We start from the raw sequence: 15,897 nt of genomic DNA on the forward strand, positions 1-15,897 counted from the left end.
CATTTTTCTTTTCTTTTTTTTTTTTCTTAAAAAAACACTTCTGTTCAACCTTGCATCTCAAGCTTTGGGAGGCAAATAACTTCTATTCCATTAGCTCATTTGAGAGGAAAGGCTAATCAAACAAAGCTTGTCCACAATCTGATCCTCTGCACACGCACTCACTCATACTCACAATGACACATTCAGTCCTGTTGGCAACAAAAAAAAAAAAGGATCCATATTATTTGCATTAAAAGCCTTGCACCATGAAATTCATTTATAATTACAAAGTGGGGTACCATGTGTGTTATGCAGATCAGGGGCATGTGTGTAGAGGGAATCTGGTTTGGATTGGTTATTTTGTGATGGGCTAACACTGAATGTATAGTGACAGATTGCAATTATCCCATTATTGTAATTGTCAAAGTCACTTCTTTGCAAGCTGCATGCAGCAGTATGACAAGTCAAGTATTTGCAGATTTGATTTGTTTTCTTAACAACAAACACACTGCAGTCAGGACTTTCAGTTGTTTTCAAATTTGGGTAAGGATTTAAGGTTGTTTATTACTTATGTTAAGTGTATTATTATTTTTTAAGTCTCAGTAAAAGGTAAACTATCTTTGATATATATCTTTTATTATTATTATTATTATTATTATTATTGTTGTTGTTGTTGTTGTTGTTGTTGTTGTTATTTTACATTAATTAGCTAAGTATTTTATGATGTTCAAAATATTTTATATACACTGACAGTGGCTTTAAGTTTCATTTGACCTGTGTGTTTTGCCAAATAAAATCTGTCCTTTATGTGTGTGTGTGTGTGTGTGTGTGACCAGCAATTTGAATGCACTGTAAACTCCACCTGGAATACCTCGGCTTCAACTGAGTTTTTCCTGTTCTCATGGATCTGCAGCTACCTCTCGTGGTGAATGAGATACAGTGCAGGTCTTCATGCAACAAGTGCAGCTTCTTGAACATCTTGTCTGTGCCTCTTCACTCATAAACAGTTCCCGACTATGAAACAGAAGAAAAGACTATTTTCAGTCCAACAGCAGCCCCTTTACATTTAAAAATAACTGTCCTTTAATATAATTTGGTTAACTTTTGTAACAACTTTTGTTTTTATATTACCAGAAAAAAATGCACTATAACCTTTACAGGTGGACTTAATTTTACCCCACCTCTAAACTAAAGCAATAAACACCAAATATTGATCTATGAACGGAAAAAAATTTCAAATTATATTCTGGAAACGCCATTGGCCGCAGTGTCCGGAACTGACATTGAGCGCGTGTCGGGGGGGACGCGCGCACACCTGCATCTACTTTTACTTAATTAGATTTTCTGTCCCCCAAATCAGACCACAGAGTCGTCGTGTGGTAGCAGGTGCGATGGCTGAACCCCGCAGAATTCAGCTGACTACTCTGAGATGCGATGCGCCTCCATTTAGTGATGCATCTGCTTCGGTCCGAAATCCTTCCTCAGGTGTTCTGAAAGTGAAAGAAACCCGCTCCAGCCGGTCAGGTGACACCAGCACAGTTCGTCTCGAGCTCAAGTTATTTGAGCCCGACGAGCGGAGCTTCCCAGAGTTCAACTACTGTCATCTTGTTGAGAAGGAGGTGGAGCTGCATCCTGGCTGTGCTCGAGAGAAACTGGTGTGTGAGGGTGTCATTAAAGAGGGAGAGAAAAGAAACTGGTGTAAAACACCAGCATGTAGAAACGTTGACAAAGTGCAGGAGTACATTCGCGTCTTTCAAATTTGGAAAATATCATTTTAATCACTAAGTTTTTTTTTTCCCCTAAAGTTAACTAAACGGGCTATTCTCCAGCTGTCGCTGATTTCTTTAGTGTCAGAGCTCCTTTAGAGGTCTAGTTTTCGCCTGCATAAGCTACAAAACCAGGAATGAATGAAAGCAGTCATCTTGTAAAATACTGGCTCTGCGCTGTTGGCTTCTTCACTGCCAACAGGCTTGAATCTTACTTTATCATAATTAGTCAAATCTGACTGAAAAATGGGATCTTTTTTTACCTTGTTCAGTGTGATTTGTTGTCAAACTTGACAGATCAGCCAAACAGATGATGTTCAACTGAGCAGACTTGAACAAGAAGACAAGAGAGAAAATGATGAAATTGCTGCTATTGCAAGAAAGTTGGAGCAAAAATATGTAAGTAACTTTTTCCCATTTTACCAGTGTTGGCATAGACATTTTTTAAACACCCTTTTTAATCTGGTTGCAGGGGTGCAAACATAAGAAAAGGGACCGCATTCAGGACTTGATTGATATTGGATATGGTTATGATGACGAAGATTCTTTTATTGACAACTCTGAAGCTGTGAGTCATTATAAAGCAGCTTTATATTTTCACAACCTTGTTTCTAAGGCTTTTTTTAACCAGTGGGCTTTCCTGACTGCTGGGTTAGTTAATATGGTTGAATCACATCTACCTATATTTATTAAATCCATGATGTTATATCACTTTTGGCTGGTCTCCAGTATGATGAGTTTGTGCCATCCTCCATCACAACCAAATTCGGAGGATTCTATGTGAATTCAGGTGTGCTGCAGTTTCGCCAGGCCTCTGACACGGAGCCTGACAACCTCCCAGTGGAAGAAAAAACAGAAGTAAGTAGTGCATCATAGATGTTTGTCAAGTTCAGTTTAGAAAGGTTCTCTAGTGCAGCTTTATAGAGAATTCCCAAACCTTTCTCACCAAGATTTAGTGTCATGATTAGAACTATATCTTTATTACATATTCTTAGAAATGTAAAGAAATTGGCGAGCCTGATAAGCCAAAGAAGAAGCGGTGCAGAGCGAGTGGAAAGAGGAAAATTGATATGGATTCAAAGTTGAGGTGAGGAACATTAAAATATGATCCTGTTAAGTCGGCGTGAACGTTGAACTTTATGAAAAACTTTATTAAGCATGTGTTTGTCTTGTAGCACTTTATCTGCAACTGGGCCAGATGGTAACAGGATCAAAAAGAAGAAAAAGGCTGTTAAGACACTGAGTGTCACCACCATGCTGAAAAGGTTCCAAAGAGAAAAGGAAAAGGAACGACAGAGGATGGAGAAGGTGGCTGTGAAACCACCAGTGCCCCACCTGTTTCCAGCAGATGCAGCTGGCAGTGGCAGCTCGGGACTAACTGACCCGCTGCTCAGCTTGATTGGCTCCACCACTGACCATGCTCTTATACAGGCAGCCAGCACAGTGGACTTTGACATCGATTTGGACTCCTTGTTAGATGTCAGTGATGACCCCTTGTCACCAAAATCCCTTCCTCAAACTGCTACAGAGCTCATCCAAACCAGAGCAGATGATCAGACACAGCTGAACGCTTTGTTCGATGCTGAAGCACAAGTTCTTAATGCAAAGTCAAGTTCCCAGCCACAGCTTCACTCAGAGCAAATCCAGTCTGAATCCAGCTCTGCTTCACCACAGTCTACCCCCCTACCCGAGGGGCTTCCCCCAGGGCTGGAGGACAACATCAGAAAGCTCATGATGGTAGGGTTTAGGTATTTGTAAAAGCTGTATAGGATTATGTACATGTGCTGAAAGCATAAATACACAAATGCAGAGTTAATATAAAAGTATTCACTCCGTTTTCCCCCGAAGGTTGCCAAAACATCAGAAGGGGAGTCAAAACTCAAGTTCTTCAATCCAGATATTAACTCAATCCTACTGGAGTAAGTTTGTCCAACAACACATAAAATATTCTGTTTTCTCTTAAATCAGAAGTACACTGGGAAACTTTTAATTTTTTCAATTCAAAAACAATTGCAAAACACCAGAAATCATACATCAACAGTTTTGTAATTTACTAGTTTAAACAATAAAATCAGAAACCTGTTCTTTTTACACTTTAAGCCTAACTGCAGTTGATCCTGGTAATAAAAGCACACATTGGTTCTTTAAACCCAGAGTAGAATTTGATCACCATAGCTGGTTTTAGTTCATGCTCTTGTGTTATTGGCAAAACATTAAAGTCCTTATGGAAGCTTAAACAATGAGTTAAACACAACAGTGGATTAAAGCCCATTCTGATTGACTATTTGTGCAAGTATGCCATACTAAATACAGTGTTTTAGGTGCATTGCTCTGTCTTGATCCAGTATTGAGTTGCAGTGTCAGGGGCACGGTGGTCAGCTTCGCTCCAAGGTGTACCGACACCTGTCATCTTTCATGCCCTGCAGCAAAGATACCCTTCTGAAGAGAGTAAAGAAACTTTTAATCACACATGTGGTGAGTATGCTCAGTGTTTCAACTGCATTTTTGTTACATGGCAATATTTAAGTATCTTGCTTCTCTGTAAGGAGGAGCCCCCTAGTGTGGAAAATCCCTTGCAGAAACTGAAGGAAGCCATTGAAAGATCGATGCCTGAGCAGATTGCATCTTTTAATGAAAGCTGCCAAGTATATGAACAAGTCAAAACTTCAAAGTAAGTTCTGTTAGCATTTTTTAATTTTTTATTATGTATGAAAAATCTTTTTTTTTTTTTTTTGCATGAGAGATCACCACTTCTCTCTACAGCTGTTTGTGCTAATGTTTGATTTTTCACCAAATGTGATGTTTACTGCAGCCAGATAACTTCAGACAAGAATAGCCCATGTCTTGCACGTTTCTCCTTTTTTTTTTCCAATAATCTCTTACTATGAAATGATGGAAAGTTTTTTTAACTTGTATAAATATCCTTTTATAACTATTTCCACATTGACAGCGATTCCTTCTAAGATCAGACATTCATTACTACACCATTTTGCTTCTCTTCCACACAGTCTAGTGCAGGGCTACTCAATTCAGTCCTACGAGGGCCGCAATCCAGCAGGTTTTTCATGTATCCCTGCACCAACACACCTGAGTCAAATTAGGTGGCTGTAACAGCCAATCAGGTTCTACACAATGACTTATTAATTTGACTCAGGTGTGTTGGTGCAGGGATACATGGAAAACCTGCTGGATTGCAGCCCTCGTAGGACCGAACTGAGTAGCCCTGGTCTAGTGTCTTAGCTACCACATATGGATATTAGGGTGTGGATGCTTCCAACACCCAAAACTGCCCTGTAGTGGCTACCTCAATACAAGCAGAAAGTGTACTTGTGCACCAGGCAGCTACTTGCACTCTTAATGCCTATAGAAACAAGAATATTTAGATATAAAAAATGTTGTGATTGTCTGTCTGACGTCTGGAACTCTGCTTCTGTCAGGGCCACTGAGGAGGAAAACATGGAGGAGAAAGGTGGGAGAAAAGGGGGTCCAAAGAAGTTGTTCAAATGGAATCAGGAGATTAGGTCAGATTTAATGAGTTTATATTTCACTTCTGAAACAATGAAAGTAGGGACTGAATTTTTTTAACTATACCAATTTGATATTTGAACCCATCAGAGAGTGCTTGGGTCATGTACTGAGGGTGAAAATAGACAAATGTAAAGAGGGTCAGGAGTTGGAGGACTGTATTAAAATCCTGCTGGACGATATCAAACCTCTTTGGCCCAAAGGATGGATGCAGTCTAGGTATGCAACTTTACAGCTTTAATACCTGTATTCCTTCACATAACTGCACAGGTACATATAAACACTTTTTTTGTTCTCTTGATCATTGCTCTTGTTTCAGGGTGCTGATAAGGGAGAGCAAGAAATTGTTGGGTCTTACTTCCTTACCGTGAGTTCAGGAGAGTGCAGCTGCAGTTAAAATAAAATTTTACTAGCATAAATGTGGTTGAAATTTTCATTAAAACTGTTTGCTAACATTGTAAACTCTCTGTTCAGAGGAAATAAGGCCAAGTGTGTCAAGGGAACATCTTCTATAAGTGGTACTTCCAAACCATCAGATGGCTGCAAGAATCTTCAGGAAACTCAAGTGTTGTCTGAAGTCCCCCAAAGAGCAGATCATGTTCTCACAGAGGCAAGAGATGTGTCCAGCCACATGTCTCTTTCTGTTGACCAAAACGAGAATGCTGCTTTAAAAAAGGGTGAGGTTAAGATGGAGTTGGGTGCCCATTTCTCATCACTTGCAGATGGAAACAACCCTCCAGTCAACGCCAAATCTGCTCCCACGCATTCAGTCTTTGCTAATGAAGCACTAGCTTGTGAGCAACCTCTAACACTTTCTCCGAAGTTCTTTGCAGCAGCTGTTGCAAAGCACTGGAGCTTCTGTGTGGACTCCAGTTGTCCTCCTCTCCCTCACCTTCCTCCTCAGTCCCACCCAGTTGATTTTCCTATGAGCAGCATGTGTCAGGTTGTTCTACCTGGGCTGCTGCAGGCTGGAGATGTGAGACTTGAGGGTTCTGGCCAGGTGCCGATTGGCTGTGATGATGCTGATGTTACCGTACGCTGACAACTCCTCGTAGACATGTGGTAAGTTTTACCAATCTAACACTTATTTCCTGAATGAGACAATATCTTGCAGAGAAAAAAATGTGGACTGAGAGGTTAGTGGTTAGGGTTGGCCTCTGGGGAGCTACAGTAGGTAGGCATGAAAATGTAATTGAATGCTAACATGTCTTAACAGTGTGATTAGTGTGTGTGATTCATTAGCTTATTGCATCATTAAACTGCTAGACTTAATTTTGAGTTAGCCAGCATTGTATATGAGCAATGAAAATGCATCCATCCTGGAACGCCTCACCCTTTTTTTTTTTTTTTATAGCCCTTTGCACAAACGCACAGCAGTCTTGAAATGTAGATGTTACTGTTGGGTTGCATGTGAAAATGGTTTTGGCTCCAGAGTGAAAGATCTAGAAGGTTGCAGGTTGAGAAAAGGCTCACTAGAAAGTTTTCTGGAACATCGCCGGCAGAAATTCTCCCACGTGATGTACATGTGTGAACAGCAACTGTGAAAATTCTGCACCCATTTGACTGCACATGCTCCTGAGCATCTCTGGTGTTTCTGTATATGTAGCTTGAATTTTAGAAATGGATAAAATACTGCTGTAAACGTGTCATTTAGATTCTAATTTGCTTTATTTTTGATAAAACTGCGAAGCTCAGTGTCAACCCATTTATCAAGTACCTAGAGAATGATGCTATATTTCCTATCTTTCTAGGTTGATGCAGAGTTTGGCTGACAGACTGAAAACAGGATGATACTAAAACCAGTATGATGAAGAACTCTCTGGGCTTGAAATGTTAATTATGAGTTTGTATAATCAATAATTTATATTGAGGATTTTTTTTTTTTGTTTTACTACATTGCATTTGGCAGTCTGCAGTAGGATAAAACGAGGAGCAACTTTTAATCTGTTCTATCGAAGGAAAATAAGATGAGTCATCTGACACCCCATTCATCTGATTTTCAGCTATTTCCGTCACTTATCCAGTGAATGAAAAGAGCCTTGTAATTCTGTTTAAACAAAAATTAGAACCTACATCCTGTGAAGACAAACAGTTCCGGTGTTGCTGCAGACATTTAATAATTATTTTCAATTTTAGAAAGAAAATCTGGCAAAAAAAAAAAAAAAAAAAAATGGTCTAAACCTTGCATGATATTCATCACAACTCTACCACTGTCACACTAATTGCTAATTCAAAGCTATGTACAGTAATAGTGGTGGGTTTTCTTTTTTTTTTCTTTCTATAAACATTGCCACTTTCAGCACTTTTTTTTCTGTTTTTTTCTTATAGTTAAAATTATTATTGGACTTTGACAAAGTATCGTGTACAAATGTGTTCCCTTTCAACCTAATTGTAATAAGGTTATGTTAGTGTTTTGTTTTTTTCCCCCATATGCCAAACCAGTGATTGAACCTACTGTATGTACACACAAAGATGAATGACACAAATGTTCAGACTTCTAAGAGGAAACATGCTGCTGTCACAGAAAAATGACTGTTGAACATATTAATATGTAAAGGATAAAATGTAAGTTTCCTTCAGAGCCGTTCTCGGTGCTAAAAGCTGGAGTTTCCAGAGCAGAAAGACACGTTTAATGTAGTCAGACTATGTACCTAAGTAGCAGCTTTTTGCCAGACATCAGCTTTTAGTGAAACTTGTGCTGCTTTTTGGAGTATTTGAAAAAGAAGTTGGCAAGGCATATAAATAAACATGAATCCATCCATTTCTTATTGCATGTGATTATCCAACAGCAGGGAAAGGTTATAAAGTCAGTCAATCATCTGAGCAAGAAGGGCAGCCAACAAGAAAAATCCTGTGTAGTTGTTCGTAGCCCCTAGGGAAAAGGAAATATCAGTACAAGATGACCTTAGACTTTTTCCCCATTGATCATGTTTAAATTATCATTTCATAACCACATAGGTATAACAGAAAAATATGCACTTGTAAAAGTTTTTCAGACCAGAGTTTCAAATTGTTCTATAAAATTTGTCATTTGAAACTCACCACTGCCGCCTAATGGTTCTGGGTTTCTTTCCACCTCACATTTGACACTCGGGTTTGCCTGCTGTTCTGTAGGATGAGTGACCTGGGGACTCGCTGAGAGGGATGAAGGTTACAAGTTTGAGTGGAGAGACTTGTTTATGTGTATGTATAATAAATGTAAATAAACGTACAGAGAACAAGTGCCAGGAGGTTTTGTGACTTCACCACTGGAGGATGTTTTGGTCCTTCAGGTCCCAGTTCTAGCTTAACTTCACACCAGTACTGAGTTCTGTTATGCTGTTTCCAGGGCATGATGCTCAGATTGAAGCTTTCATTAACTGGTGTTTTCTCTGTGGTGGTGTTGGACTGGAGTTGAGCCAGTGTGGTCTGCCCTCTGTAGAAGGTCACAATGGCTTTTTCAATGGGTGCAACATCCTGAACGCTGCACTGCAGAATGTACCGATGTCCCTCAAACAGCGGCCCAGAATGATTCACATATCTGATGGAGACCTTTTGTGGAGGCTCTGGAGACAAGGGACAGGTCAGCCAGGCTGAACGGTTTGATCCATAGCTTCACATGTTGGATTTAAACTGTTAACTTACGGTATACTATTAAGGAGAGGTTTTTGTTGCACCCCCCTGCCCCTTCGAAGACTGCATAGCATACAGGTTTAATGGCCCATTCAGTTATGCTGTCCACACTCCAGGTCAGATGATCACTGAAATTTGTTGTTTCCTCCTGGAGTTGTATAGGGTAAGAAATTGAAAAGCTGTTTAGTATGTTTAAAAGACCACTAGAAAAATACAAGAGTACTGTGTGTGTGGTGCAACAACTGGTTACTGGGTACACCTGCACAATGTGATGGAAAAACAGCTGCCCATTAATAGATAGCCGTCTGAGTTGTTAGGTTTGGTCTCAGGTTGCCGTAACAAGAGTAGTGGGGGGGTATCTCAGAGGCAGAGTCTTTAAGAAGCAAGGGTAGGGAGAGTTTCACTATGAACAGTGTTGACAAAAGTTTAGCTATTTAAAAATGTTCTGCTAAATAAGCAGGGGGAGTGGGCGGGGGGCACATATCGAGAAATATTTGTATTGAAACAAAACTGTAAATTTAAACATTTTGATTTTCACATTTGTGTTTAAGAACAATTAAAAACCAATCTCAATGAATGTAGTCCATCAACCACAAATCCATTTTTAAGAAAAATGGAATTAAAGATTTAATTATCCCAGGGGGAAATTTCAGCCCTAGAGGGAAATTTCAATGTATACCAAAAATGTGTATAATAAATATATATTGAAAAAATATGTGTACAAGTACAGATCCAGACAGGTTTGTGAACAAAATTCTTTTAAATTGGAAGTGGAAAACTAACATGCAGTCTCAGGACATTTTCAGTCATTTTCTGTTTAACCAACCACATTGTAATGTTTTTGTCATTCATTGGTTGTATTTCTGAAATTGTTTTGGAGTCCTGCTTTATTAGATCACATAACATCTTATATACTGTACTTCTCCAGTACTGATACCGCTGACCAACAAGTGGCTGCATAATTGAATCTGATTATCTTTGCTTTACAAATTGCTTCATTTTGATTGTCTTAAAGACAGAACAGTGCATTTACGAGTTTAATGAAAATTTTCGTTTCTGTAATTCCATTATTAAAAACTTGGAGCATCAGATTCATTGTTCTGTTTATGTAAGTCATATAGAAAAGTACATACCAGTGAGTCCTTCCAGCCAAGCAGTGAGAACCCATTTGTTTTTGAGCAGTTCGCTCGGACTGGATCACCAAACCTAATAGAGATGACAATTAGACGTTAGCCCTTTATTACTTTCACATAAATTTTGATATTCAATAAGAAGCTTAATTTTCACTTAATCATTGGATGGTATCTTACTATATCCAATCTAAATTTAATTACTAATATTAATTTGCTTTTACTTCATACAATAATTGGCATGCCACCAAATTAGCTGCTTTCTATAAAATAAAATGTACACTAAAAATGTTTAGGGTGAAATTTACAGAAAATAGACTAAGTTAATGCTATAGTAATATTGTGTCATCAAAGTACAGCATGTAAAAATTCTGAAATGCTTATCTCAATTTATTGAAATGTAAGCTAACTACGGTAGTGGGTATACAGCAACTGTAAATGTCAATGTCTCAATAGCTTACGTGTTAGGTGCTGTCTTGGTCTTAAATCTTATTTTAGTAATAGCATGAACTGTTTTAAAATATAACCAATGTTAGCCATTGCAATCAAACCATGTCTTCACTGCTATATCATAAGAAATATATATATATATATATATATATATATATATATTTATATATATATATATACACACACACACACATGCAGCAAACGACCTCAGATGGGTCCAAGCACCTGATCAAAGAGCTGTAGCCTGTACATGAGGTGGTGTTTCATCCAGTTTAGCTAATCACACCATGATTATTAGCATTAATTTATTTATCACCTAAACACAAAATGCTTTTTCCAGTCATTTGAAGGACAGAAGTTCCATCTTCTCCTCTGTCCCCTTTTGACTTCTTGTGTGAAGTGTTTTTGTTTTTCTTCCATGTCTGTCTACACTGACAAATCACTACCAATCTCCTCCTCTTTGAGGACCACAGCCAGGCTCATGTTGTATATTAATGCCATGATGTCATCACTGAAATAACGGCTCATATACTTTTATAATGTCCTCTACCACTACCCGCCCAACCCAGATTTATTAGTTTGTAGTTTATTTTATGTTGCAGGTGTTTGCAGGGCAGTTCTTGTATCTGTGTCACCTCAATATAACTTCTTTTCCCTTTGTACACCATATATGATCACTCCCCTGCTGTCTCACTGCTGTACTGTTTCCTTGTCCTTGACTTTCTCTAAACTTTTGAACGCACATGCACAACTTTTTAGTTTTTAAGTATTTATTTGAAAATGCTGATCTCTACCAAGATGATTAACCACAAAAAGCAAACAACAAAGGTGTCTGAACAATGAATAAACCACTAAATGTTTTGTTTTCTTGACAACTCGAATCTAAACAGTCCTCTTCATCATACTGTTCACATTTCAACATCATCAGACCAAGATGGCATTTAACACAGGACAAGTAATTCACACATTGACATTTTATGTTGTGGTTCATCGCTGCTGTTAGCTTTTGTGTCAGATTGTTTTGAATGAAGAAATTAAATTGTGAAATGAATGAAAAAAAAAATAAAAGAATGACCCGGATATTTAGGATACATGTAATGCTCTCAGGATATTGCCCACTACTTTATAATTTGTTGTTTAAAATGCCAAACAGTTTCCTACAGGGGGCTACTTTCTCTGAGCTGGAGAAAAAAAGCTTAGTGCATCATGCGTATTTGTAATTGACCTTCAAGTCCTTCCTGACATACCTGACCACAACAGTGGGGGGTGATATCTTCAGATCACACTCGGCTTTTTCTGTATATTCCCCAGGGCTGCTTGTGAAAGAGGGAGACAGGGATGGGGTACTGAGAGAAGAGGAACGTCGATACGAGTTGTTTGTTGGTAACAGAGAGGGAGGGGAAATTTGGGATGAAAGAGGTGGAGCAGGTGTAGGAATGACAGGAGACAAGGTAGCTGAGGGCACAAGGATAATTGGGAAATGGGAGAAGAAAGAAGACCATAAATTAATACATTAACACAGTAAATATATGGTATATATCTGTAATCTCGCCAGATAATTGAGAATTAGAAAAGGTTCATGACAGTTAAGCTCAGAACAACTGAAGTCCAGTCCACTGACATTTTTTTTACCTTGCTTTGCATTTTTCTGAAGTCTTGCCACAGTGAAGCTTAACGGAGCCGATTAAGTTATTAAACATACAATAGAGTTCCTCTCTTGAACCTCATAGTTAACTGTGTCAGATTTCCAACCAAGTTTACAATTTAACATGCAACCTGAGTAATTTTCTCCTTTTTTTTTATATCCATCTTTTGTTCCATGCTCCTTCATTCCTGCTTTAGCTTTCTCAAAACAAATTTAAACTTTTGAGATTTTTTCATGGATTTCAGGGATGACTCATTTTTCATACCTGGAAAAAGAGCTGATCTTGAGCTGCATTTGCTGTCACTTTTCAAAACTGTTTCAAAGGTTATATTAGTTTTTACCTTGACCAGGAACTATATTCACTAAACTTTACCATTTAGGTTTTTATTCCTAAACTTTATCAAAAAAAAATAAGTGAAACTGTGAGTGGACACAAAAGTAAACTAAAATGTAAAAAAGTTGGTAGTCTCTAACTCAAGTCTTCAGTAATCCTTCAACCACTTTGGGATGTCTTGTTCATAAATAAAATGAATTTTCTGGCATATTTCTGTCTCTGTCACATAATTGTTTTGTCCAACTTAATTCCTTTAAGAACGCTTTATTGAAGATTTGAACAAATTGTGTTGTAACTGAGTCTGGGTGTAGGAAGGTTTGTAATTATTAGGGGTAAATACTTGTTTTGGTATTGAATAATCTGTTTGCTGTGGTACTTTCAGGTATGTTATTTGTACTGGGTTGTGTAAAATATTGTTTGAAAATCTGACAGTTTAGTCAGAGAAACACAGAGGAAATCAGAAGCCAGGTGGATTCTTTTTCTAATCACTGTACAGGTAGACTTAGTGCATGTTAATGACCAATTATATAATTAAACTAAAAGTACAGATTACATTGATGCATGTCTTCATGTATTTATTTTGGCATCATACGCGATGAGCTTATGACTCATAGTCTCCTGTCTTTGCAAAACATAACCAAGGGTCAACTGAATTTTGCCATCTTGTGAAATAATACCCTTTTTGCTGATGTATTGTGTACCATTGTTTCACAGAGTACCGAATACACCCAGTGTGTTCCTCTGAGGAAGGAAGGACACCCTGCCCAAGAACTCACTCCTCTTTTGAATTGACCATTGTTCCATCAAATCTTGAGGTTGTTCTCTTGCCTATCAGATGATCTCACTCACATGGGGCATGCTGGCTGTCAAGATTTATTGTTATTTTTCCCACTTGCCACTTTGCCAGTTGTTAGTTATGCTTACACAGATAGTCTCATCTAAGGGGTTAAATACATCTACACTGTATACTTGATTTGCAGTTGTACTGTGATAGAAGAAGCACTAAAAACCTTTTTCTTCAGTAAAAATAAAAGCATATTTTGTGCATTATAACACATATAGTACTAAATTATAGTACCAATTATGCTGGAAAGATTATTAAGTGCATAGTACACAGCTTTTAACTCATAGCAGACTATATATATATATATATATATATATATATATATATATATATATATGAATTTTTAAATCAAGCATCCACACATCCCATTTTGAAGATGTTATGAGGGGCATAAAGTTCTTTGCTCTTTCTAACAAAGGCTTTTCTAATTTCTGTATCATCTGATCTATGCTGATGTTTGTCTGATTAAACACTCACAAAGCTCTCATCCAGACGCTGTTTCACTCACCTGAGCCAAAGAGGCGAATCAGCACAAGTGTGATCGGCCATCCTGGAACACACATCCTTCATCAGTGTCCTTCTCGTAGAATACTGGCTTCTGCTGATATGTTGCATGAAAACACACCTTCTAACTGTTCAGGCTGGGACACAGACTCAGAGCTCTAACAAAACACTGGGTACTTCTGGTTTATATGAACATGTGGGTGTGTGCATTTGCTTTGCTTCGGTGTGTCTGAAGCTGATGACCAGGCAGTTCCTTTGCTCTGGCTGAAACCCACCCTGGGCGTTCTCTGTTGGTATATCAGGAGAGGAAGGAAGGGAGGGTCAAGAATAATTCAGTGCAATGCTGTAGTGTAGAGGCCAAGACCAAGTGTGTACAGGTTTGTATGTGAGCACTTAGACAGCAACTTACTGCTATTGAGCTTTGAAGAATGCAAACAAAGAAAAATAGGGTGGGGGGGGGAAAGCCAGCATCAGTATCACTGCTAGTATAATTTAGCCTTTTCTCAGCTCCATCTTTAGATTTATCTTTTATTTAAAGCTGAAATCATTTAACTAAGTAGTGTACTGTCTGCCACTTTACTGACTGGTCCCATCAATGTCAAATTCAGCTATAATCACAAAAAGACTCTTAAGTCAACTGGATCCATTAAGAGTTTTTTTTTTTTTTTTCATAACAATTGTGATAAAACGGTGATAAAATGTGTTCCTTTCCCATGTTTTCTTTTAGAACTAATGTTGAAGATTTGTGTATCATGTTGACTGTTGCTGCTTTTTCTAGAATCTTTTTATTGCACTAGTAAGATAACAGCTGAAAATATGAGGTGACCCCAAAAGATCAGGGTGCAGACAAGATCAGGTCTGCACCCTGATCTTTGCTGCTTCAATGAAACTTTGACGTGAGCTAACATACACCACACTCTGGTGGATTAAACATTGTTTTTAAGCAGATATGGTCTCCAAATAAAGATATAGCTATTTTTACAAAAAATGTTTCTACACAGACAAAAGGATTGTGAATTACAGGTAAACAAATGCGAGTGGAAACAATGGGTGTAAATGCTTCCCCATAAGTACACTGTATCATAAAAAAAAGCCAATTAAAATTCAATTTTACTCTGGGGAATAGTAAACAATGCTGGGCTGGCCCAGCTGATGCGGAACTCCTATAAAAAAGGGTAAACGGAAAAGATCTCATTGACTTTGATGAAGGGTTCATCACTGGGACACAAGCCTCGGTCACAAACACTACACTCAGCTGGCTGGTGTTTTAACAGGAACAATAACAGAGGCAACATCTGCATTTAGACCACAGTTTAGTCTGAAGTGTTGTCGAATGTTTCTCTTTTTTAGATGAGTAGTTTTTGATCATGGAGCTGGTCTAATGTGGCCTTTCTAAAAATTCAATGGAATCAGCCTTTACGCATGTGGTAAATATGCTGTGAATCACAGTGTGTGTTTGCAGACCTGGAGACCTGCAGATTCAGACCCGCAGATCTGGCACTTCCAGACCCTTGGTGGTTCTGCGATAGTGCCATCTACTGGCTGATTATAAAATAGCAACTTGCTGGAGAAGCAGGTCCTCCAAACCCCAGACGAAGTAAAAGTTTTCAGACGAAACTGTCTGGAAACTGCCACTAAATCAGCGTTTAACTCAAATTCCTATTTTTCTCAAAACACTTTTAAAGCTTTATAAGAAGTTTCAATCTTAAAGTAAACGTTGTATTTTGTCCAATTAAAAATATTATTATTTATTTGCTCATGAAGCTTCAAACTACAGAATTCCCCTCTGAAGATCACTACTTTAGATTTATTACAGTATAGTTTCTAGTTGTTTAAAGATTTAGTTCACCCCGATACTAATCATTTTGGCTTATTACTAAACACTAACAATTGGTCAAAAGTTTTCCTGGAACTTTACAGAAATATGTATTATTGTATATATGTATATATATACAGTAACATTCAAATGGACCTCAAACCTCCCAAAACCTTTAACAGAAAATATCTGGTCTTTGGTGTCCAGTTCTCACTTTGTTGTGGAAAACTGAAACAAAAACTGAAACACTGAAATTGTTTTTAAATGTTTTACTAACTAATCAGGAAATCTA

The 15,897-nt window shown here is 38.0% G+C and overlaps 2 protein-coding genes across 2 annotated transcripts; one reads left to right on the forward strand and one right to left on the reverse strand.

The window, feature by feature from the left end:
- Nucleotides 1-1,130: 1,130 nt before the first annotated feature.
- Nucleotides 1,131-6,188, forward strand: ubn1 (ubinuclein 1). The gene is made up of 14 exons (XM_041982427.1): nt 1,131-1,634; nt 2,043-2,144; nt 2,218-2,313; nt 2,475-2,603; nt 2,741-2,832; nt 2,921-3,482; nt 3,594-3,664; nt 4,091-4,220; nt 4,292-4,416; nt 5,183-5,266; nt 5,361-5,489; nt 5,590-5,637; nt 5,745-6,064; nt 6,175-6,188. Exons 1-14 carry the CDS (start codon nt 1,197-1,199, stop codon nt 6,186-6,188), a joined length of 2,340 nt encoding a protein of 779 aa, XP_041838361.1. The 5' UTR covers nt 1,131-1,196.
- Nucleotides 6,189-7,545: 1,357 nt separating this feature from the next.
- LOC121638679 lies at nt 7,546-14,075 on the reverse strand. Its single transcript, XM_041983601.1, has 7 exons — nt 13,794-14,075; nt 11,710-11,917; nt 10,016-10,088; nt 8,895-9,030; nt 8,483-8,815; nt 8,313-8,405; nt 7,546-8,142 (listed from the first exon to the last, which is right to left on the reverse strand). Exons 1-7 carry the CDS (start codon nt 13,846-13,848, stop codon nt 8,078-8,080), a joined length of 963 nt encoding a protein of 320 aa, XP_041839535.1. The 5' UTR covers nt 13,849-14,075; the 3' UTR covers nt 7,546-8,077.
- Between the last annotated feature and the right edge of the window lie 1,822 nt (nt 14,076-15,897).

The sequence above is a fragment of the Melanotaenia boesemani genome, chromosome 4, assembly GCF_017639745.1.
Source record: "Melanotaenia boesemani isolate fMelBoe1 chromosome 4, fMelBoe1.pri, whole genome shotgun sequence".
Taxonomy (NCBI): domain Eukaryota; kingdom Metazoa; phylum Chordata; class Actinopteri; order Atheriniformes; family Melanotaeniidae; genus Melanotaenia; species Melanotaenia boesemani.